Source organism: Triticum aestivum, chromosome 2B, assembly GCF_018294505.1.
Source record: "Triticum aestivum cultivar Chinese Spring chromosome 2B, IWGSC CS RefSeq v2.1, whole genome shotgun sequence".
NCBI lineage: Eukaryota > Viridiplantae > Streptophyta > Magnoliopsida > Poales > Poaceae > Triticum > Triticum aestivum.
This window is the reverse complement of record NC_057798.1, coordinates 7,528,714-7,552,949: the sequence shown is the minus strand read 5'-3', so window position 1 is coordinate 7,552,949 and position 24,236 is coordinate 7,528,714. Positions and strand designations below refer to the sequence as shown.

The 24,236-nt window shown below is 43.1% G+C and overlaps 1 protein-coding gene across 1 annotated transcript; it reads right to left on the bottom strand.

The window, feature by feature from the left end:
* Window positions 1-5,928: 5,928 nt before the first annotated feature.
* Window positions 5,929-9,258, bottom strand: LOC123038708 (MDIS1-interacting receptor like kinase 2-like). Its single transcript, XM_044462212.1, has 2 exons — window positions 6,405-9,258; window positions 5,929-6,281 (listed from the first exon to the last, which is right to left on the bottom strand). Exons 1-2 carry the CDS (start codon window positions 9,256-9,258, stop codon window positions 5,929-5,931), a joined length of 3,207 nt encoding a protein of 1,068 aa, XP_044318147.1.
* Between the last annotated feature and the right edge of the window lie 14,978 nt (window positions 9,259-24,236).

Sequence of the window (24,236 nt, the reverse complement as noted above, 5' to 3'; positions counted from 1 at the left end):
AATTCTGTTGTGATTGCAAACTATAAAAAACAAAACTAGCAACAAAACAATTAAAACATGTGAAAATATGAAATTGATGCCAAATTATATTTGGTAGCTCCCGAGTGAATATGAATTTATATGATTTGGAAAATCGTGATGCTATTTTTTCCAGCACCTTCTATTGAAACTTTGTTTCGACTGGATATTTTCTCATTTTTTCATGTATATGGATCAAAAGACAAAATCAGATGACAGTCCTCAAATAAATATAGAATAATTTGGTAAGAGTATTAAATTTCGGTCAGATTTTTATCGTTGAAGTCACACGCTAGCTCTTTGGAGAAGAAAAAAAATAGGGGGGGCACATTATATTGGAAAAGAATATTAGTAGGTCCGCTTTACCTTTTCCATTTGGAAGAATGAACACAAGATTATAGAATCGTGTGAGGTGAATGTGATCTGTCCAGATGACAAAAATGAGCAATAAATCATTTCTTGTTTCCGAAGATAACATTTAACCCAATTTTTTCTTCAATTCACCGCATAAGCATCCAAAAATCATATAGTATACAAATCAGATCTTTGGCATCATAAATAAATGTAAAATAAATAGGTAAGAGTATAATTGAGTTATTCTTTTATCGTCGCATTTCTAGGAAAATTATAAGTTTTCTTTGGAGGAGAATAATTCGAATAGGAGGTAAACTATACCAGAAAAGAATAGCAATAGTTGTACTATACCTTTTCTTACCACAAGAAGGAACCAACAAAGATGGAATCATGTGAGGTGAATGTGATGTGGCTGGACGACGGACAAGAACTGAATCATTTGGTAAACCATTTAACCTTATTGTTCATAATTTTTTTTACAAAACTTAGCATTTAACCATATTGTTTACTTTTCATTCGCTGTATATGCATCTGAAGAATAAAAATGAAAAATCAAATGTTTCACGTCACAAATCAATGTAGAAAAATAGGTAACAATGTACTGTAATAATCAATGGTCATTGGTGCATTTCTTTCTAAAAGTTACAGGTTAGTTCTTTGGATAAATTTTGGGGACGGGGTGGGGGGCTAATAACAAGAAGAAAGAAATTATACTTGGGTGTCCAGCCTCTGTGGGAGAGAGGAGGATGGAGCTGTGGGGTGGGGCTGGGCCGCAGCTGGCTGCGCTAAGCGCACGTGGGCTAGGGTTAGTTGTGGGCTGCTCAGGATTAGCCGGGCTATGTAGGTTAGGTCTGGTTTTTCTTTTCTGTTTTCTTTTTTTTCCATTTTTACTTTGAATTTTGGAATTTTTTACAGAAGTTCAAAAATACTAAATTAATAGTTGAGACTTGGGAAAAATATTTTATATCCCCAAAAATATATATAAATTACCTATATTAAATGTGTGAGTTCTATTTTGGCAATATAAGTATTGTCCGAAGATGATTTTAAGGTTTTAAATAATTCCAAAACTATCTCTGTGCCCCAAAGCAACCTAAAAACTAAATCTAGATAGGCTCAAGCATCACAAGAATTTTTTTAGTTTACCCGACTTAAGAAATTCACATTCCAAACTTTGACTTTTTTTATGTGGCGGTTATGCTCACATATCGCATGAGTATATCGAATTTATTGTCTGATCTGCAGCAAGCTTATATAGGTTTAGACAATTCTAATTTCTTTAAGCCCAATATACGTATGCTCCAAAACATGAATCAATAATGAGATGTCAAAATCAGACATTACATGATTAGCCTAATTTTATTACCCCTATAATTAGTTTCTGCTTTTCATGTGTATTAGTAATTGTGTACTTGTAATGCACGTTAACATTAGGCATTATATTAATTTCACATGGATATTAGGTAAGTATTATTTGTGTGTTAATTTTTTTATTAGAGCTATGTTTGGTATGATAATAACTGCATGCTAAATATGTTGAGAGTTTATCATTGGAGCAATCTAGGCCATTGGATTGGCCTGGTTTGATGGCCAAGATTAGTAGGATATGTCTCGTTGGGTCTTTTTTATATTGGTATATATATATGAGTAGATATAGGGTGACACATCAGTAGCTCGATCAACAAATTAATTCATATAGGTCGTACATAATCTGTCTCTTAAGCTGCATCCATGGCGTCCTGCAAGCCTGTCATCGTCCTCGCCGCCCTCCTCCTCACCGCCCTCGTCATTCCTACGGATGCGCAGCAGACACCACATATAGGTAGGCACATCGGTACATGGAAGCATGCACGTATCCTTGATCAACAAACTAAACCTAATTTGTCTCGTTTAATTTGATGGTATCTTGACAAATGGATTCCATGTCGTATGATCTGCAGATTGCCTGTCAGCATGCAATGCTCGTTGCTCGAAGAACTGGAGGAACAAGATATGTAACAAGGACTGCAATATTTGTTGCGACAAGTGTAACTGCATCCCTTCCGGCACCGGCCAGGAGACCCGTAATGAATGCCCCTGCTACGCCAACTTGGTCGACTCAAAGACCGGCAAGCTCAAGTGCCCGTAGTGGATCGACCCTCCTTCCAAAGGCTTGAATAAGCTCTCATTTTCATTTACTTGTCCCGGTGTTCAATAATCTCTCTTGCCATGTAAACCTAGGAAAGTACGTACATATATATTATCGATGTACTGGTATGTTCTATCAAAGTCATATACAGTACAACTATCAACCATGGTATCATTTTGGATCTAGTTAAAAAGAGTTTTTGTCTGGAGGAAACCATCCTTGAAGTATACAAAACTCTACAAAAGGAGCTGGTTCTGGTTTTTCTTATCGGCCCATCCATCCAGGCTGGTAACTATGCTCTTGTCTACAAAGCGGATACTATATGTCTTTCTTTTTTGAAAGGAGCATGCTACGCATCGGCCGGGTGATGTTTAGAAAATATTAGCCATCTCGGTAGCCGTTGGATGGCAAGCTCGGAAGCTTTCTGATCTTCTTCCCATGAGTGTGAGCGGGCCTTTGCAATAAGACCCATGTTGCGCTCGACACTTTGCAACACAAGCCTTGTTGCGCTCCCACCGAACCATATTTTTTCTTTGAAACGAGGCCTATGTTTCAGAAACAAGACTCCCTGATGCGGAAAAAGAACATTTGTTATTGCCCCCTTTGCAACAAATATAGTGTTGCGCTTGACCCTCTGCAACAAGAGGCTTGTTGTAGAAAATATAATCCCCTTTGTCGTTCTCCACCGCAATTTGTTGCAGAAACTCATCCCTGACCTCTTGCTGGGCATGACGATGGTGCTAGAGGCCGGGACCCGGAGGCGTAGAGGAGGGTGTTGCAAACATTACTGGTGGCCATCCCGAAGCATGTAGGTCGCTGAAGTGGGGCTAGTAGGGGCGGCGTGAAGGACGGCTGTCGAGGTCGCGTTGAGACGGAGGCCCCGATTCCTGGGGCCGCGGCAGGGAGGTGGTGATGGCCGGCATGATTCATGGTGTGCTAGATGCGTTGAAAAGGGAGGAAAGAGAAAAGGATGAAGAAAAAAGTGGCTCACATTTGCTGTGTAAGAGATAAGGAACAGGAAGGGGCCCATGGGGACGCGTGGCACACATATGAGGCTGGTTGAGTGCTGGACGTGGCAAACAATCTTTTGTAACAAGCACTTTGTTGCACTTTTTGCTTTGCAACAAGAGCCAAGTTGCAAAGGTTGGAGATGATTGCACATCGTTCTGACGGCTGCGGAGACGGTTGATGCGCGAATCTTCATCCGCCAGGGGAACGGTAGTGTTTCCCTTTTTGTTGAAAATGCTATGGCCATATATAAAGTTGTGAACCTCTTACATGATCATATTGTAGCACGCGCGATCAGGACAGGTCGTGCGCCGATGCAAAACAAGTCTGATTTCTGCTGAAAAGTCACTTTTTCCAGAGGGAAGTTGAAACTCCCAGCCTCTACACCCAAAGATGCATACAGTCGTTTTTATTAATTTACCTTTTTTAGAAAAGGAGGATGACCTCCGGCCTCTGCATCTCAAAGATGCATGCAGCCACTTTATTAATAATTCATAAAGACCTTACAAAATAATACATCAATACTCACTCCGTTCCTAAATAGATGACTCAACTTTATACTAACTTTATATATGGCTGGTGAAAACGTGGCTAGTAGGAGAGCGAGTGAGATGAGTGTGGGGAGAGGGGAGGTCGCCATGACTTGCATGGTAGGAACTTGTTCTCTGTTTATGCCAGTGAAACGTCACGGAGTCATCTTATATCAGTTTCACGATCCATAGCATTTTCATAGGTGTAGCTCCCACACACGACTCTTGAGTCTTGAGACACCTCCACCTACGGTTTGAGTCAGTCCTCGTTTGCTGCGTGGAGTGTACTGCTAAGAGCATGGTTAATAATATAGCCAGTTGCCGGCTATATGATGTTGTCATGTCACATATAGTCAAGTTTATAGCCAACAAGTACAATAGCTAGATATAAATATGTACTATTTTGTTGATACATGGCCCACCTCACTCTCTCACAAAGTACCTAGGAGCACGTGCTGCAGCCGGCTGTTAACTAGTAGCCTGCTTCTCTTCCCTCTCTTCCAAATAAACAAGAATATAATATTTAATGTCTTACAGCCCGCCTACATCACCTTATTGTACTTGCTCTAAAGACTCACCATCAGCAAATTGGCATACCCCAGTCATGGGAAGGACAGGTCGTCCGCACAGGTCCATGGGAAGGCAAAAAAGTCTGATTCCGGCTGAAAAGTTGGACTCGATGGACGCCAGTGATCTGTTTGATTCCAGCTGGAAAGTTGGACTCCACGTAAGGTTAGACATGGACACTTGATATTGAGCTTCAGATACTGTTCAAAGGCATGCCGACATGTTTCGCAAATGTATATATTTAGTAGATACGATCATGTTGTAGCACGCTCACTGTGCTTGCATATTGCTGTTACAAAAACGATCATTTGTGAGTCATGCATATACAGATATTGCTGCCCTCGTATATTCATGCCAAAAAAAAAAAGGACTGTAAGACATAGATGGAAAGTGCACTGCCGACATTGTGGACTTGAGGCTAGAGCTGGACTAGAACAGCAGATACCATGCCGACATTGTAACCATTTTTGCTCCTACACTTCCGCAGAGACGGATGCCCGTCGTCGTCGCTGCAAAAATGCAAAGGTGCTCTGCATGGCGCTCCAGGAGTCAGAGCGGTTGGCAATGCAGCCAGCGACGACGGTGAAGAGACGACCTCAGCTCTGAGAGGAGCAGACCCGCGCAGCCCGGCGCACGGCGGGCATCTTCATATCGTCCTCCTCCTCCGCTTCGAACAGCGATGACGATGATGACGCGCTCAGAGACGCCCACGCCTACCCCGAGTCCAGCCGCCGAGACCCCAAGAAGAAGCGCCCGGCGAGGAAGAGGTGAGATCCGCCTCTGATTTTTAATTGCACAAAGTTCCTTTGGAGCTGGTCCTACATGGAACCTCTTATCTTCAATGGTATTAAGTTGTTAAGTGATGAACTTTAAGTAGTTAAGTGATGAACTCGTGCGGCAGGCACTTTTTGATCGGACTGTGTTAAGTTTCTATGTCCAATCGGATTATGTTTATATGTACTCTATGCCAGATTTCTACTTTCTATGTTGATCTACATAGGAACAACGTTTGCATGGTTTCGTATGGATTTGGGGTAGTGTCGGTGCTAAAACCGACAGATCTCGGGTAGGGGGTCCCAAACTTGGTGATTTGAGCTACATGGTAACAGGAGAAGTAGGGACACGATGTTTTACCCAGGTTCAGGCCCTCGTGATGAGGTAAAACCCTACATCCTGCATTGTATAATATTAACAACAATTATACACTGGTTTATGGTACTAAGATGCTTACACTAGTTCAAGTTCACTATGCTTTCCAAGCAAGTACGGAGGTGGTAGAGAAGAAACTACATGGCACAATCACATCATCCATAGACATAGGCACTACTGTGTAGGAATGGTAAGCCTAGCATGTATAAAATCAATATGATTTGCACATGCTTTAATCGTTGATAACTCATCACGGGCATGCCATGCCGTTGGTCTGCGTGATGGACTCGGCTCAAGGCATTGAACTGCAACACTAAGCATGGAGTATATTTCTCTAGTGGTTGCGGCATCTGGTAGCACGAGCCTCAAGTCCAGCAGATCCTTTAGGTAAACATCATTATTTTTGGTTCTCAACGAGAGGGATGAGAGCAAATCGCCTGGATGGCATCCTGCAAATAACTCCAAAACAAGCACTCCAAAGCTATATAGATCACATTTCTCTGTCACATTGTCTGTATATGCTAGCTCTGCAATTATTATAATGTAATTAGCATATGTATGTGTTGCAAATAAATTGATCAAAGTTCATCATAATGATCAAAATACATCACATTCAAAAATCTAGTTGTTAAGGTTTGATTTTTGTTTACCTGGTGCAAGATAGCCTTTTGTCCCCGCAAGCCTTGTGATATTTTGGCCATCAATATCGAGAATTTTAGCAGTACCGAAGTCCGAAATGCAAGCTCGAAATTCCAGATCAAGCAAAATGTTGTTACTCGTTATATCTCTATGGACTATTGGTGATGAACAATCATGATGCATGTATGCCAAAGCATGAATCACGTCCAGTACAATATGTATCCGCCTTCTCCAGTCTAACTCGATTGCTCTTGCATTGGATCTCAATATTTCTGCTAGGTCTCCTCTCTCCATATATTCATAGATAAGGAACCTTTCTTTTCTACAGGAACAATACCCAAATAGTTTGACGATGTTTCGATGTCGAATCCGCACCAATGCCTCTATTTCAGAATTGAACATTGCCTCGTTCACACAACAGTCATCTTGTGTCGTATGTATCTTCTTCACCGCAAATATTTCACATGTTGAAACTCTAGCTTTGTAGACAGATCCATATCCCCCGGTTCCTATGCAATGTGTCTCACTAAAATTGTTGGTTGCTTCCACAATTTGCTTGAACACATTTGCCCCATCAAAACTCCAAATAGAGAATATGTTTTCTTGTGTAACTCTAGAACTGACAATTGACTTTGATTTTTTCCTCCCATGTCGGAACACCAATATAGATACAACAAGAACAAGACATATCGTAGTAGTAACCATGATTAGTGCAATTGTTTTGTATCCTTTCATTTTCCCTCCATTCTGAGGTGCACTACTACAAAGGGGCAATCCTTTCACAACACCACATATCATCTTATTATGCATGAACCATTGGATTGGAGCTCCTCGGAAGAGCTTACTCTCTGGTACTGGCCCTTCTAATTCATTATAAGATAAATCAATCAATGTCAAGCTTTCCATTCTCTTAAATGATGATGGGATCAAACCAGTAAGTGCATTGTTTGAAAGATTCAAAGTTTCTAGCATGGTCAGGCCACTAAGTTGGCTTGGTATTGCCCCAACAAATGAATTATCACTTAAATCCAATTTGTCTTGTAAGTATTGCAATACCCCCAGAACAGTAGGAATGCTTCCTTTGAAGTTATTATGTCTCAAATTAAATGAGCGAAGCATCAAACAATTCTCAATTGATCCTTCTACCAAACCACTTAGGTAATTTGACGAAAAATCCAAAAACTCCAGACTAGACAGGGACCAAATTTCTTGTGGTATGCTTCCATGGAGTGAATTATCTGCGAGGCTCAGGTGGAATAACTTTTTAAGTTTTCCCAGTTCACTTGGAATCTCTCCTTCAAGCTTGTTTGATGAAAGATCAAGTTTCTTTAGTTGAAACATTTGCCCCATACTTGCGGGTATTTTACCCGTGATGTTGTTGTTTGAGATACTTAGCATGTCAAGTTTACAACACTCCCCCCATTTATAAGATAATTGACCAAATAGTTTATTTGATCTCATATCTATGTACACTAGATTTGGATGACATCCCATCTCAGAAATATCTCCTTCTAGTTGATTCATTTCAAGACGAACTCTGACTAGGCTTCGACAGCTTAACAAGCTTGATGGCAAAGGTCCATTCAGGTAGTTATTTTCTGCAGTTAAATTCTTGAGCCGACCACTGATGCACAAATTGTGTGGCAGAGGACCAGAGAGGTAGTTATTGGAGAACTCGAGTTTCTCAAGATTCGTTAAGTTGCCGATTTCTTGAGGAACATGCCCAAACAATTGATTGTCATTGAGTTGCAAGGTAGTGAGCTTAGTCAAATTTCCAAAAGTATCCGGGATGGATCCCATGATTATGTTATTGTTAATATACAAATCTTCTAGTTTCACCAGGTAACCTAGTTCTCGAGGAACAAATCCAGAAAGTTGGTTATCCCTTAGACGCAAGCCAGTGAGTTTCACCAAACTCCCAAAGGTATTAGGTATGGAACCAATGAGTTTGTTGCTGCTAAGATCTAACTCTTCTAAATTCACCAGGTAACCTAGTTCTGGGGGAATATGCCCAAAAAGTCCGTTATCCCAGAGATACAAGCCAGTGAGGTTAATTAGACTCCCGAGGGTATCAGGGATGGAACCCACGAGTTCATTTACATTAAGGGACAGCTCTCGTAAATTCAACAGGTAACCTAGTTCTCGAGGAAGATATCCAGATAAATAATTTCCACCAATATACAAGATGGTGAGTTTAGTGAGATTCCCTAAATTTCTTGGAATGGGGCCTGTGAGGTCGTTGTTGAGAAAATCTAACCTGGCAAGCTTCTTTAGGTAGCCTAGTTCACTAGGGATGGGACCATACAAGTGATTGTCAGATAAGTTAAGCGAAACAAGATTCTCTAGTTCTCCTATTTGCGTTGGTATTTCACCAGAGAGTTCATTCTGCTGGAGCATTAAGCACCGTAGTTTTTTCAAGGATGCTAAAGCAGGTGATAAAGGGCCCCTTATCTGATTGCGTCGAAGAAGCAGGAACCGGAGCTCTGTGAGTGACACAATGCCGGGAGGGATTCTCCCGGTGAGCCTGTTGTGCGAGAGTTGGATGCTCGTCAGGGTCGCCAACGCCGTGAAGTTGAGGGCGTCGAGCTCCCCTCTCAGCCGCAGCCCACGTAGAGAGATCTTGGTGATCACCTCTTGGTGGCTTGCTTGATGCTTGCTGCACTCGATGCCATACCAGCTGCAGGGCCATGTAGTGTTGTTTCCCATTCCCCAAGATTGAAGCTGGGCAGGGTAGCTTTCTAGTGTGCCTTTCCAGGCAAGAAGAGCTCCTGCTTGTTCTTGGAGGGACGGCACTGCCATTGCCTGGAGAAACGTGGCTAGTGGGACAGTGAGTGAGATGAAGCGTAGGAGAGGGGAGTTCTCCATGACTAGTCGCATGGCTGTGGTTGGAGCTTGGGTCTTGGTGTATGCCTCCGAAACTGTGCGAAACTTCACCTTATATGCAGCTTCATGGTAGGTAGACCGCCCCGCGTACGACTGGACGCAAGGGTCCTAATTTTACCGAAATAATGTCTCCTCGTCTTAGCGTGGAAACCGTGTCCATGTAAATTCTGGTTCTGGACGTTCTTTGTAAATTAACCCTAGAATTTTGGACTGGAGGCTTTAAGCTTTTGTACTGGTCGAGGCAAAGGTCTGCAAAGTAGTGAGCTTTGAGGAGTTTAAAAACAAAAGGCAACGTACGTGTTTCTCGTGTATATCTTTCCTTTGTTGTCCCTCATAAGAAACCGCCAAAGAAAGAAAAGGTGAGCATTGGATTCAACGAAAAGATCTCTCTGTGCTCCTCATTTCAAGGGGCCGGGTTGAATGAAACCGCCAAAGAAAGAGAAGGTGGGGATTGGATTCAACGAAAAGATCTCTCTGTGCTCCTCGTTTCAAGGGGCCGGGTAGAATGACAGGTACAAGTGCACTAAGCTTGAGCCATCTCTCCAAAACTTGAGTGCGCTCGTCCCAGACTGTCACATCATGTTTGACCATACCTGCTGATGCTAAAGCTGCATGCGTATCATACGTACTCTGGTGGCCAAAAATTAAGGATAGAAATAATCTAATTCTAGCAAAGCTCGAGCAATATTGACCATAAGTACCTTCAAGCTTTCTCAAAGAATTAAACCAGACGTCAGTTTATTGTACAAAACAAAGACCTGGATTTTCTCGTAAGTTACACTCAATATTGTCCTATAAAACACCCGGGAGTTTCTCAAAGATTTTAATCTATCAGCATTTTTTAATGCGATGGTAGTTTTTATCAAATAACAGTAGCAATAAAGAATGTTGGAGTATCCGCCTTCCTAGGCTCGGGGACAGAGAGCCTCCTGGCCACCCGTTGCCGGGGGGCTAGCCGCGGGGGCCTCTTGGGGCAGCTTCGAGCCGTCTGATCTGCCCGGACAGCTTGCACCGGGGCGACCCGGCTGGAGTGTCCATGATGGGTGGACCATGGGGGTGCGCCCAGGGCCTACGTCATTGGGCAGCGTCGGGCATGCCCACGATGGAACTGTCGAGCCTCCACGCCATCCATTTTCGGTTGGAGTGTCGTGACAGCATCTCGGGGGCTCTTCGCGTGCCCGGGCAACTCGACTGGGTGGACCGTGGGGGCGCGCCCGGGGCCACCATCATTGGGCAGCGGCGGATGCGTTGGTGATGGCCTCTCACGCGTTGCCTTACACGATACGGGGAGGGCGGACTTTCCTGTCGGCCTCCTCGCCCCGCACCAAGCTGGTTCAGTCGTGACATGTGGGCCATTCGTGGTGTCCGCGGCGGCGGCTCACGCGTGGATTCAGGTCGTCTGGGCCGTTGGCGAGAGGGTTGGGCTACACACACCTGTGAGGGGATGTTTTTCTCACGCGAGCCGTCCTTCTTAGCTTGGTCTAGGAAGTTGCGTGCGATCGCTCTAGCTGGGCTTCGCCGGGTGGCTGGATAGGGTCATCCGGCCATGGTCAGCACGACGCGCGATTGTCGAGGCTATGTCCGCCTGTCAGTGCCCATTGCCTCTTGACGGGTTGCCTCGCTCTTGCCAACCATGAACCAGGCGGTCGGAGAGGGTTATCCGGACAGATGATGGTTGTCGTCGACCATGTTTAGAAATATGGTCTAAGTCATGAATATATCAGCAGCTGAACTGTTAGTTAATTAGTATGTTAAGTGGATGTGATACATGATGTCTACTACGCAACCTTCTCCTTGTAGACTTTGTTGGGCCTCCAAGTGCAGAGGTTTGTAGGACAGTAGGAAATTTCCCTCAAGTGGATGACCTAAGGTTTATCAATCCGTGGGAGGTGTGGGATGAAGATGGTCTCTCTCAAACAACCCTGCAACCAAATAGCAAAGAGTCTCTTGTGTCCCCAACAGACCCAATATAATGGTAAATTGTATAGGTGCACTAGTTCGGTGAAGAGATGGTGATACAAGTGCAATATGGATGATAGATATGAGTATTTGTAATCTGAAAATATAAAAACAGCAAGGTAACAAGTGGTAAAAGTGAGCGTAAACGGTATTGTAATGCTTCGAAACAAGGCCTAAGGTTCATACTTTCACTAGTGCAAGTTCTCTCAACAATAATAACATAACTGGATCATATAACTATCCCTCAACATGCAACAAAGAGTCACTCCAAAGTCACTAATAGCGGAGAACAAACGAAGAGATTATTGTAGGGTACGAAACCACCTCAAAGTTATTCTTTCTGATCGATCTATTCAAGAGTCCGTAGTAAAATAACACGAAGTTATTCTTTCCGTTTGATCTATCATAGAGTTTGTACTAGAATAACACCTTAAGACACAAATCAACCAAAACCCTAATGTCACCTAGATACTCCAATGTCACCTCAAGTATCCGTGGGTATGATTATACGATATGCATCACACAATTTCAGATTCATCTATTCAACCAACACAAAGAACTTCAAAGAGTGCCCCAATATTTCTACCGGCGAGTCAAGACGAAAACGTGTGCCAACCCCTATGCATCGGTTCATGGGCGGAACCCGCAAGTTGATCACCAAAACATACATCAAGTGGATCACGTGATATCCCATTGTCACCACAGATAAGCATGGCAAGACATACATCAAGTGTTCTCAAATCCTTAAAGACTCAATCCGATAAGATAACTTCAAAGGGAAAACTCAATCCATTACAAGAGAGTAGAGGGGGAGAAACATCATAAGATCCAACTATAATAGCAAAGCTCGCGATACATCAAGATCGTATCACCTTAAGAACACGAGAGAGATAGAGATAGATAGATAGATAGAGAGAGAGAGAGAGATCAAACACATAGCTACTGGTACATACCCTCAGCCCCGAGGGTGAACTACTCCCTCCTCATCATGGAGAGCGCCGGGATGATGAAGATGGCCACCGGTGAGGGATCTGTTGGGTTTCGTAGTAATTTCAAAAAATTTCCTACGCGCACACAGGATCATGTGATGCATAGCAACGAGAGGAGAGTGTTGTCTACGTACCCAACGCAGACCGACTGCGGAAGCGATGACACGACGTAGAGGAAGTAGTCGTACATCTTCACGATCCAACCAATCAAGCACCGAAACTACGGCACCTCCGAGTTCGAGCACACGTTCAGCTCGATGACGATCCCCGGACTCCGATCCAGCAAAGTGTCGGGGAAGAGTTTCGTCAGCACGACGGCGTGGTGACGATCTTGATGAACTACAGCAGCAGGGCTTCGCCTAAACTCCGCTACAGTATTATCGAGGTATATGGTGGCAGGGGGCACCGCACACGGCTAAGGAATAGATCACGTGGATCAACTTGTGTCAACTTGTGTGTTTAGAGGTGCCCCTGCCTCCGTATATAAAGGAGCCAAGGGGGGGAGGAGGCGCCGGCCAGGAGGAGGTGGCGCAGGAGGAGTCCTACTCCTACCGGGAGTAGGACTCCCCCCCCCCCAATCCTATTCCAACTAGGATTCCCAAGGGGGAAAGAGGGAGAGGGGTGGCCGGCCACCTCTCCTAGTCCTAATAGGACTAGGGGAAGGGGGGAGGCGCGCAGCCCCCTTGGGATGCCCCTTTCTCCTTTCCACTAAGGCCCATGATGGCCCATATGGCTCCCGGGGGGTTCCGGTAACCTCCCGGTAACCCGGTAAAATCCCGATTTCACCCGGAACACTTCCGATGTCCAAACATAGACTTCCAATATATCAATCTTTATGTCTCGACCATTTCGAGACTCCTCGTCATGTCCGTGATCACATCCGGGACTCCGAACAACCTTCGGTACATCAAAATGCATAAACTCATAATATAACTGTCATCGTAACCTTAAGCGTGCGGACCCTACGGGTTCGAGAACAATGTAGACATGACCGAGACACGTCTCCGGTCAATAACCAATAGCGGGACCTGGATGCCCATATTGGCTCCTACATATTCTACGAAGATCTTTATCGGTCAGACCGCATAACAACATACGTTGTTCCCTTTGTCATCGGTATGTTACTTGCCCGAGATTTAATCGTCGGTATCCAATACCTAGTTCAATCTCGTTACCGGCAAGTCTCTTTACTCGTTCCGTAATACATCATCTCACAACTAACATATTAGTTGCAGTGCTTGCAAGGCTTATGTGATGTGCATTACCGAGAGGGCCCAGAGATACCTCTCCGACAATCGGAGTGACAAATCCTAATCTCGAAATACGCCAACCCAACATCTACCTTTGGAGACACCTGTAATGCTCCTTTATAATCACCCAGTTACGTTGTGACGTTTGGTAGCACCCAAAGTGTTCCTCCGGCAAATGGGAGTTGCATAATCTCATAGTCATAGGAACATGTATAAGTCATGAAGAAAGCAATAGCAACATACTAAACGATCAGGTGCTAAGCTAATGGAATGGGTCATGTCAATCAGATCATTCAACTAATGATGTGACCTCGTTAATCAAATAACAACTCATTGTTCATGGTCAGGAAACATAACCATATTTGATTAACGAGCTAGTCAAGTAGAGGCATACTAGTGACACTCTGTTTGTCTATGTATTCACACATGTATTATGTTTCCGGTTAATACAATTCTAGCATGAATAATAAACATTTATCATGATATAAGGAAATAAATAATAACTTTATTATTGCCTCTAGGGCATATTTCCTTCAGTCTCCCACTTGCACTAGAGTCAATAATCTAGTTCACATCGCCATGTGATTTAACAGCAATAGTTCACATCATCATGTGATTAACACCCATAGTTCACATCGCTATGTGACCAACACCCAAAGGGTTTACTAGATTCAGTAATCTAGTTCACATCGCTATGTGATTAACACCCAAGGAGTACTAAGGTGTGATCATGTTTTGCTTGTGAGAGAATCTTAGTCAACGGGTCTGCCACATTCAGATCCTCATGTATTTTGCAAATTTCTATGTCAACAATGCTCTGCATGGAGCTACTCTAGCTAATTGCTCCCACTTTCAATATGTATCTAGATCGAGGCTTAGAGTCATCTAGATTAGTGTCAAACTTGCATCGGCGTAACCCTTTACGACGAACCTTTTTCCATAATCGAGAAACATATCCTTATTCCACTAAGGACAATTTTGACCGCTCTCCAGTGATCTACTCCTAGATCACTATTGTACTCCCTTGCCAAACTCAGTGGTATGGCATACAATAGATCTGGTATACAGCATGGCATACTTTATAGAACCTATGACTGAGGCATAGGGAATGACTTTCATTCTCTTTCTATTTTCTGCCGTGGTCGGGCTTTGAGTCTTACTCAACTTCACACCTTGCAACACAGGCAAGAACTCCTTCTTTGACTGTTCCATTTTGAACTATTTCAAAAATTTATCAAGGTATGTATTCATTGAAAAATCTTATCAAGCGTCTTCATCTATCTATATAGATCTTGATGCTCAATGTGTAAGCAGCTTCACCAAGGTCTTTCTTTGAAAAACTTTTATTCAAGTATCCTTTCATGCTTTGCAGAATAATTCTACATTATTTCCGATCAACAATATGTCATTCACATATACTTATCAGAAATGTTGTAGTGCTCCCACTCACTTTCTTGTAAATACAGGCTTCACCGTAAGTCTGTACAAAAACTATATGCTTTGATCAACTTATCAAAGCGTATATTCCAACTCCGAGATTCTTGCACCAGTCCATAAATGGATCGCTGGAGCTTGCACACTTTGTTAGCTCCCTTTGGATCGATAAAACCTTCCGGTTGCATCATATACAACTCTTCTTCCAGAAATCCATTCAGGAATGCAGTTTTGACATCCATTTGCCAAATTTCATAATCATAAAATGCGGCAATTGCTAACATGATTCGGACAGACTTTTAAGCATCGATACGAGTAAGAAAATCTCATCGTATTCAACACCTTGAACTTTGTCAAAAACCTTTTTCGACAAGTCTAGCTTTGTAGATAGTAACACTACTATCAACGTCCGTCTTCCTCTTGAAGATCCATTTATTTTTAATGACTCACCGATCATCGGGCAAGTCAATCAAAGTCTACACTTTGTTCTCATACATGGATCATATCTCAGATTTCATGGCCTCAAGCCATTTCGTGGAATCTGGGCTTATCATTGCTTCCTCATAGTTCGTAGGTTCATCATGGTCTAGTAACATGACTTCCAGAACATGATTACCGTACCACTCTGGTGCGGATCTTACTCTGGAAGACCTACGAGGTTTGGTAGTAACTTGATCTGAAGTTTGATGATCATCATCATTAACTTCCTCACTTATTGGTGTAGGAATCACTGGAACTGATTTCTGTGATGAACTACTTTCCAATAAAGGAGAAGGTATAATTACCTCATCAAGTTCTACTCTCCTCCCACTCACTTCTTTCGAGAGAAACTCCTTCTCTGGAAAGGATCCATTTTAGCAATGAATGTCTTGCCTTCGGATCTGTGATAGAAGGTGTACCCAACAATTTCCTTTGGGTATTCTATGAAGACGCACTTCTCCGATTTGGGTTCGAGCTTATCAGGATGAAACTTTTTCACATAAGCATCGCAGCCCCAAACTTTAAGAAACAACAGCTTAGGTTTACTGCTAAACCATAGTTCATACAGTGTCGTCTCAACGGATTTAGATGGTGCCCTATTTTAAAACGTGAATGCAGCTGTCTCTAATGCATAACCCCAAAACGATAGTGGTAAAGAGATATCATAGATCGCACCATATCAAATAAAGTGCGGTTACGACGTTCGGACACACCATAACGATGTGGTGTTCCAGGTGGCGTGAGCTGTGAAACTATTCCACATTGTTTTAATTGAAGACCAAACTCGTAACTCAAATATTTGTCTCCGCGATCAGATCGCAGAAACTTTATTTTCTTGTTACGATGATTTTTCCACTTCACTCTGAAATTCTTTGAACCTTTCAACTATTTCAGACTTATGTTTCATCAAGTAGATATACCCATATCTGCTCAAATCATCTTGTGAAGGTCAGAAAACAACGATGCTTGCCACAAGTATCAGCACTCATTGGATCGCATACATCGGTATGTATTATTTCCAATAAGTCAGTAGCTCGTTCCATTGTTCCGGAGAACGGAGTTTTAGTCATCTTGCCCAAAAGGCACAGTTCGCAAGCATCAAGTGATTCATAATCAAGTGATTCCAAAATTCCATCAGTATGGAGTTTCTTCATGCGCTTTACACCAATATGACCTAAATGGCAGTGCTACAAACAAGTTGCACTTATCATTATTAACTTTGCATCTTTTGGTTTCAATATTATGATTATGTGTATCACTACGATCGAGATCCAACAAACTATTTTCATTGGGTGTGTAACCATATAAGGTTCTATTCATGTAAACAGAACAACAATTTATTCTCTTACTTAAATGAATAATCGTATTACAATAAACATGATCAAATCATATTCATGCTCAACGCAAACACCAAATAACACTTATTTAGGTTCAACACTAATCCCGAAAGTATAGGGAGTGTGTGATGATGATCATATCAATCTTGAAACTACTTTCAACACACATCATCACTTCACCCTTAACTAGTTTCTGTTTATTCTGCAACTCCCGTTTCGAGTTACTACTCTTAGCAACTGAACCAGTACCAAATACCGAGGGGTTGCTATAAACACTAGCAAAGCACACATCAAACACCTGTATATCAAATATACCCTTTTTCACTTTGCCATCCTTCTTATCCACCAAATATTTAGGGTAGTTCCGCTTCCAGTGACCATTTCCTTTGCAGTGTAAGCACTCAGTTTCAGGCTTTGGTTTCAGCTTTGGGATTCTTCGTGGGAGTGACAACTTGCTTGTCAATCTACTTGAAGTTCCCCTTTCTTTCCCTTTGCCCTTTTTCTTGAAACTAGTGGTCTTGTTAACCATCAACACTTGATGCTCCTTCTTGATTTCTACCTCCGCAGCTTTCAGCATTGCGAAGAGCTCGGGAATAGTCTTGTTCATCCCTTGCATATTATAGTTCATTACGAAGTTCTACTAACTTGGTGATGGTGACTAGAGAATTCTGTCAATCACTATCTTATCTGGAAGATTAACTCCCACTTGATTCAAGCGATTGAAGTACCCAGTCAATCTGAGCACATGCTCACTAGTTGAGCGATTCTCCTCCATCTTTTAGCTATAGAACTTGTTAGAGACTTCATATCTCTCAACTCGGGTATTTGCTTGAAATATTAACTTCAATTCCTGGAACATCTCATATGGTCCATGACGTTCAAAACGTCTTTGAAGTCCCGATTCTAAGCCGTTAAGCATGGTGCACTAAACTATCAAGTAGTCATCATATTGAGCTAGCCAGACGTTCATAACTTTTGCATCTGCTCCTGCAATAGGTCTATCACCTAGCGGTGCATTAAGGACATAATTCTTCTGTGCAGCAATGAGGATAAACCTCAGATCACGGATCGAATCCGCATCATTGCTACTAACATTTTTCAACACAATATTCTCTAGGAACATATCAAAATAAACATATGAGAGCAACAACGCAAGCTATTGATCTACAACATAATTTGCAAAATACTACCAGGACTAAGTTCATGATAAATTTAAGTTCAATTAATCATATTACTTAAGAACTCCCACTTAGATAGACATCCCTCTAATCCTCTAAGTGATTACGTGATCCAAATCAACTAAACCATAACCGATCATCACGTGAGATGGAGTAGTTTTCAATGGTGAACATCGTTATGTTGATCATATCTACTATATGACACGCTCGACCTTTCGGTCTCCGTGTTCCGAGGCCATATCTGTATATGCTAGGCTCGTCAAGTTTAACCTGAGTATTCTGCGTGTGCAAAAACTGGCTTGCACCCGTTGTAGATGGACGTAGAGCTTATCACACCCGATCATCACGTGGTGTCTGGGCACGACGAACTTTGGCAACGGTGCATACTCAGGGAGAACACTTCTTGATAATTTAATGAGAGATCATCTTATAATGCTACCGTCAATCAAAGCAAGATAAGATGCATAAAAAGATAAACATCACATGCAATCAATATAAGTGATATGATATGGCCATCATCATCTCGTGCTTGTGATCTCCATCTCCGAAGCACCGTCATGATCACCATCGTCACCGGCGCGACACCTTGATCTCCATCGTAGCATCGTTGTCGTCTCGCCAATCTTATGCTTTCACGACTATCACTACCGTTTAGTAATAAAGTTAAGCATTACATCGCGATTGCATTGCATACAATAAAGCGACAACCATATGGCTCTTGCCAGTTGCCGATAACTTGGTTACAAAACATGATCATCTCATACAATAAAATTCAGCATCATGCCTTGACCATATCACATCACAACATGCCCTGCAAAAACAAGTTAGACGTCCTCTACTTTGTTGTTGCAATTTTTTACGTGGCTCCTACGGGCTTAAGTAAGAACCAATCTCACCTACGCATCAAAACCACAACGATAGTTTGTCAAATAGACTCCGTTTTAACCTTCGCAAGGACCGGGCGTAGCCATACTTGGTTCAACTAAAGTTGGAGAGACAGTCGCCCGCAAGCCATCTATGTGCAAAGCACGTCGAGGGAACCGGTCTCGCGTAAGCATACGCGTAAGGTTGGTCTGGGTCGTCTCGTCCAACAATACCGCCGAACCAAAATATGACATGCTGGTAGGCAGTATGACTTGTATCGTCCACAACTCACTTGTGTTCTACTCGTGCATATAACATCAACATAAATAACCTAGGCTCGGATGCCACTGTTGGGTTTCGAAGTAATTTCAAAAATTTTCCTACGCGCACACAGGATCATGTGATGCATAGCAACGAGAGGAGAGTGTTGTCTACGTACCCAACGCAGACCGACTGCGGAAGCGATGACACGACGTAGAGGAAGTAGTCGTACGTCTTCACGATCCAACCGATCAAGCACCGAAACTACGGCACCTCCGAGTTCGAGCACACGTTCAGCTCGATGACGATCCCCGGACTCCGATCCAGCAAAGTGTCGGGGAAGAGTTTCGTCAGCACGACGGCGTGGTGACGATCTTGATGAACTACAGCAGCAGGGCTTCGCCTAAACTCCGCTATAGTATTATCGAGGTATATGGTGGCAGGGGGCACCGCACACGGCTAAGGAATAGATCACGTGGATCAACTTGTGTGTTTAGAGGTGCCCCTGCCTCCGTATATAAAGGAGCCAAGGGGGGGAGGAGGCGCCGGCCAGGACAGGTGGCGCAGGAGGAGTCCTACTCCTACCGGGAGTAGGACTCCCCCCCCAATCCTATTCCAACTAGGATTCCCAAGGGGGAAAGAGGGAGAGGGGTGGCCGGCCACCTCTCCTAGTCCTAATAGGACTAGGGGAAGGGGGGAGGCGCGCAGCCCCCTTGGGCTGCCCCTTTATCCTTTCCACTAAGGCCCATGATGGCCCATATGGCTCCCGGGGGGTTCCGGTAACCTCCTGGTAACCCGGTAAAATCCCGATTTCACCCGGAACACTTCCGATGTCCAAACATAGACTTCCAATATATCAATCTTTATGTCTCGACCATTTCGAGACTCCTCGTCATGTCCGTGATCACATCCGGGACTCCGAACAACCTTCGGTACATCAAAATGCATAAACTCATAATATAACTGTCATCGTAACCTTAAGCGTGCGGACCCTACGGGTTCGAGAACAATGTAGACATGACCGAGACACATCTCCGGTCAATAACCAATAGCGGGACCTGGATGCCCATATTGGCTCCTACATATTCTACGAAGATCTTTATCGGTCAGACCGCATAACAACATACGTTGTTCCCTTTGTCATCGGTATGTTACTTGCCCGAGATTTAATCGTCGGTATCCAATACCTAGTTCAATCTCGTTACCGGCAAGTCTCTTTACTCGTTCCGTAATACATCATCTCACAACTAACATATTAGTTGCAGTGCTTGCAAGGCTTATGTGATGTGCATTACCGAGAGGGCCCAGAGATACCTCTCCGACAATCGGAGTGACAAATCCTAATCTCGAAATACGCCAACCCAACATCTACCTTTGGAGACACCTGTAATGCTCCTTTATAATCACCCAGTTACGTTGTGACGTTTGGTAGCACCCAAAGTGTTCCTCCAGCAAACGGGAGTTGCATAATCTCATAGTCATAGGAACATGTATAAGTCATGAAGAAAGCAATAGCAACATACTAAACGATCAGGTGCTAAGCTAATGGAATGGGTCATGTCAATCAGATCATTCAACTAATGATGTGACCTCGTTAATCAAATAACAACTCATTGTTCATGGTCAGGAAACATAACCATATTTGATTAACGAGCTAGTCAAGTAGAGGCATACTAGTGACACTCTGTTTGTCTATGTATTCACACATGTATTATGTTTCCGGTTAATACAATTCTAGCATGAATAATAAACATTTATCATGATATAAGGAAATAAATAATAACTTTATTATTGCCTCTAGGGCATATTTCCTTCAGGATCCCCCTTCCGGCAGGGTGCCGGAACAGGGTCCCGATTGGTTTTTCGTGGCTCTGGAGGTTTGCGGCAGCGGAACTCCCGATCTATTCTGCTCTCCGATGTTTTTAGGGTATATGGACATATATAGGCGAAAGAAGTCGGTCAGGGGAGCCACGAGGGGCCCACGAGGGTGGGGACGCGCCCAGGGGGTAGGGCGCGCCTCCCTACCTCGTGGCTTCCTCGTTGCTTCCCTTACGTACATTCCAAGTCCCCTGGATTGTTTTCGTTCCAAAAATAACTCTCCCGAAGGTTTTATTCCGTTTGGACTCCGTTTGATATTCCTTTTCTGCGAAACACTGAAACAAGGGAAAAAAACATAAACTGGCACTGGGCTCTGGGTTAATAGGTTAGTCCCAAAAGTAATATAAAAGTGTTTAATAAAGCCCATAAACATCCAAAACAGATAATATAATAGCATGAATAGTTCATAAATTATAGATACGTTGGAGACGTATCAATACATTGATGTTTAATTGTTTCTTGAGTCGAACAAATTTGAAGTATTACTTAATTATTTGGTCGTTTGTTTCCAAAATGATTCGATTTGGTTCAGTTATATTGAGAACCATATGACTATGCCTTTGGAGTAATGTGTGTCAGCCCGCAGTGCCAATAATTTGTTTGTTGTAGCATATCTCTCCAATGGCAGGCGCTACGAGGCAACCGCCACTGCCACAAAGGTTTCTGTGGCGGGCGCTACTGGACAACCGCCACTGCCACAAAGGTTTCTATGGCAGGTAGGAACTGTCACCTGCCACAAGAAGCACGTGCCAGTGGCGGGCGGACGCCCGACATTGTTGCGGCTATAGCAGCGGCTGGAGGTCGGTGGCGGGCGGCCCTGGGTGCATCGCCCGCCACTACTGGCCTTTTTGCGCCCGCCACTGCTAGGCATTCCTCCAGTAGTGTTTTGCACTAGAAATAAACCCGATAAGCTGTGGAAAATATATTTTTACATTTACAATTTTTTAAATATTTTTCTACATCTACAATTGTTGCATTCTTATAGAGATGGAATCAAAAATCATTTTAAGGAGAAGATTTTTTAGAGAAACAAAGCTTCGTCGTTATGATTTAGCGAAGATATTCACCATGCTTGGGGCGACTTCGATCATACGTAGCATACTCGTCAGCTTGCTTTGAACAAAGGAATGGATGGCACAAACGACGTAGATAGTTTGGAAACTACGAATACGAGTAGCTACACGTACATGTTTATATAAGCACACCATGATACTAACAAAATTGAAGATGAAAACAGAGATGAAGTAGTATATGGGCCAACGGAAATATTTGAGCATATTCGTAGACCAAGGGTTTGAACTGAAAAAGGACCGCTTAGCGGTAAAAACTAGGCCGAAATCACTATTCTGACCTTGCCAGCGATCTATGTCGCAAACTAAACTCTGCATAGAAGTATTTCACGGTCTGACCCTTTTAGCAACACCATAGCCTGCGGCGTTCCTGCCCAACTTAGAAACGCCAAACTACGTAGCGTTTCTGCCCTAGCCCACTGTCAGGCCGAGCACGTGTTGCTCGCTGACGTGGCAGGTCAGAAACACCGAGGTAGCCAGCGTTTCTGGAAACGCCAGGGTCTATCGCGTTTCTGGTCCAGATATTTTAGGTGGACATGGGGCTCTCACCCACCACTCACCACTCACCACTCACTCTCTTCTCCCCCATTGGCCTATCCCGAGCTCTTGCCATTTTCCCCCTTGGTGTCCCTCACTTGGCCCCTCTCAAATCCTTGCAAATTGATTGGGTTGGTTCGTGGATCTAATGTCATTTCCGTTCCTTGAGGTAACCTCCTTCATCTCACATTTTTTTATTGGTTGGATTTGTCTATTTGGATTGTTTTGTTCATGTGGTTCCTAACCCTATTTTTTGAACATGGTTCTATAATATGATGTTCTTGAGTCTTTTTGTTCCAATAGTGTTGCATTGTGATGTTAGTGAACAAACCTTATTGTTTGGGTTATGCCTAATGTTAAGATCTAGGGTTAGGGTTAGGGTTTGGGTAATGTTTAATTTGGATGGACAAAGTTGTTCTTAGTTCTTTTGGTAGCAATGTGGTATATTTAGCATTGTTCATTTCTTGTACTTATGTTCCCCTTTTTTAGATGGACAAGATTGTGAATATTCATTATGTTGATAAAGAGGCATTCATGAATGTGGATATTGCTGACAAGTATGAGGAAGTGTTGATATTTCTTGAGAGTCCTAGTTATGAAGAGGTGGTGGCAGAAACACGGATAAGATTAAAGTGGGTGGATGCAAGTGAGCAAGTTGAATTAGTTAAGGACTTGTTAATACAAATGCTTAAAACAATGACCACATTGCATACACAAGCGTACACATTTTAATCTCCAAGGCAAATACTACAAATTCCCAACACACTACCAACACCAATTCTTTTCAACCAAAGTTATCCCAAACAATCTATTCAAACTACTTAGCAACAAATAGTCTTAGGATTCAACATAATACATTTTTTCTATTTCTATATCCAATACTACATTACTATCCTAAAAAATAGTTCAACACAAGTAGTACATCTTCTTTCTAAACATAATCTCACCAAAATATTCTTCAAACAAATCAAAAAAAACTAATTTTAGGGTTCGACCATGTTTCAAAAAATGCATCCACTATAATCAATCTTGACTAAAAAAATGGAGGAATAGAAGGAGAATACCTCAAGCAACTTGGGGACGGTCCGATCTACTCCTTTTGATGGAAAAAATGGGGGATTAGGGTTAGATTTGGTGGAGAAGGAGAGAGGGGCGGACAAGAGATTCTCTCTGGCGACTGAGGAAGAAGACCCCGAGGGGGCTGCGAGTGGGCTGGGACCCACTCGCAGCCCCACGCGGCTTACTTAATCCATCGCAGAAACGCCAACGCCTTTGGCATTTCAGGCCTGCAACGTCAGCGAGCAACGTGCACTCGGGCTGTCCGTGGGCCGGGGAGGAAACGCGAGCTAGCTCGGCATGTCCTTGTGCCGCAGCAACGCTAGCAACGCTAGATCGTGAAATACTTCCATGTGGAGTTCATTTTGTGACAAAGATTGCTCACAAGGTCAGAACAGTGATTTCGGCCTAAAAACTATGTAAGAAGAGAGTGAAGAAAATGCATATATTCATAAGTATATACAACCACTGGCCAGACGAATGGAGAAATAGAACACAAGTTAGAAATAAGAGCCATCAATGTTCTACTTAATTCTTGGTGAAAATATAATAATTTCATCAAGGAAGTCATCCCACAGTGATGCTCCTTTTGGGTGTATCAGTTTTCTATAAATATGATGCATAGAAGTGAGGGACATCTAGGTAAAAAAATCCAAAGATGCATGAA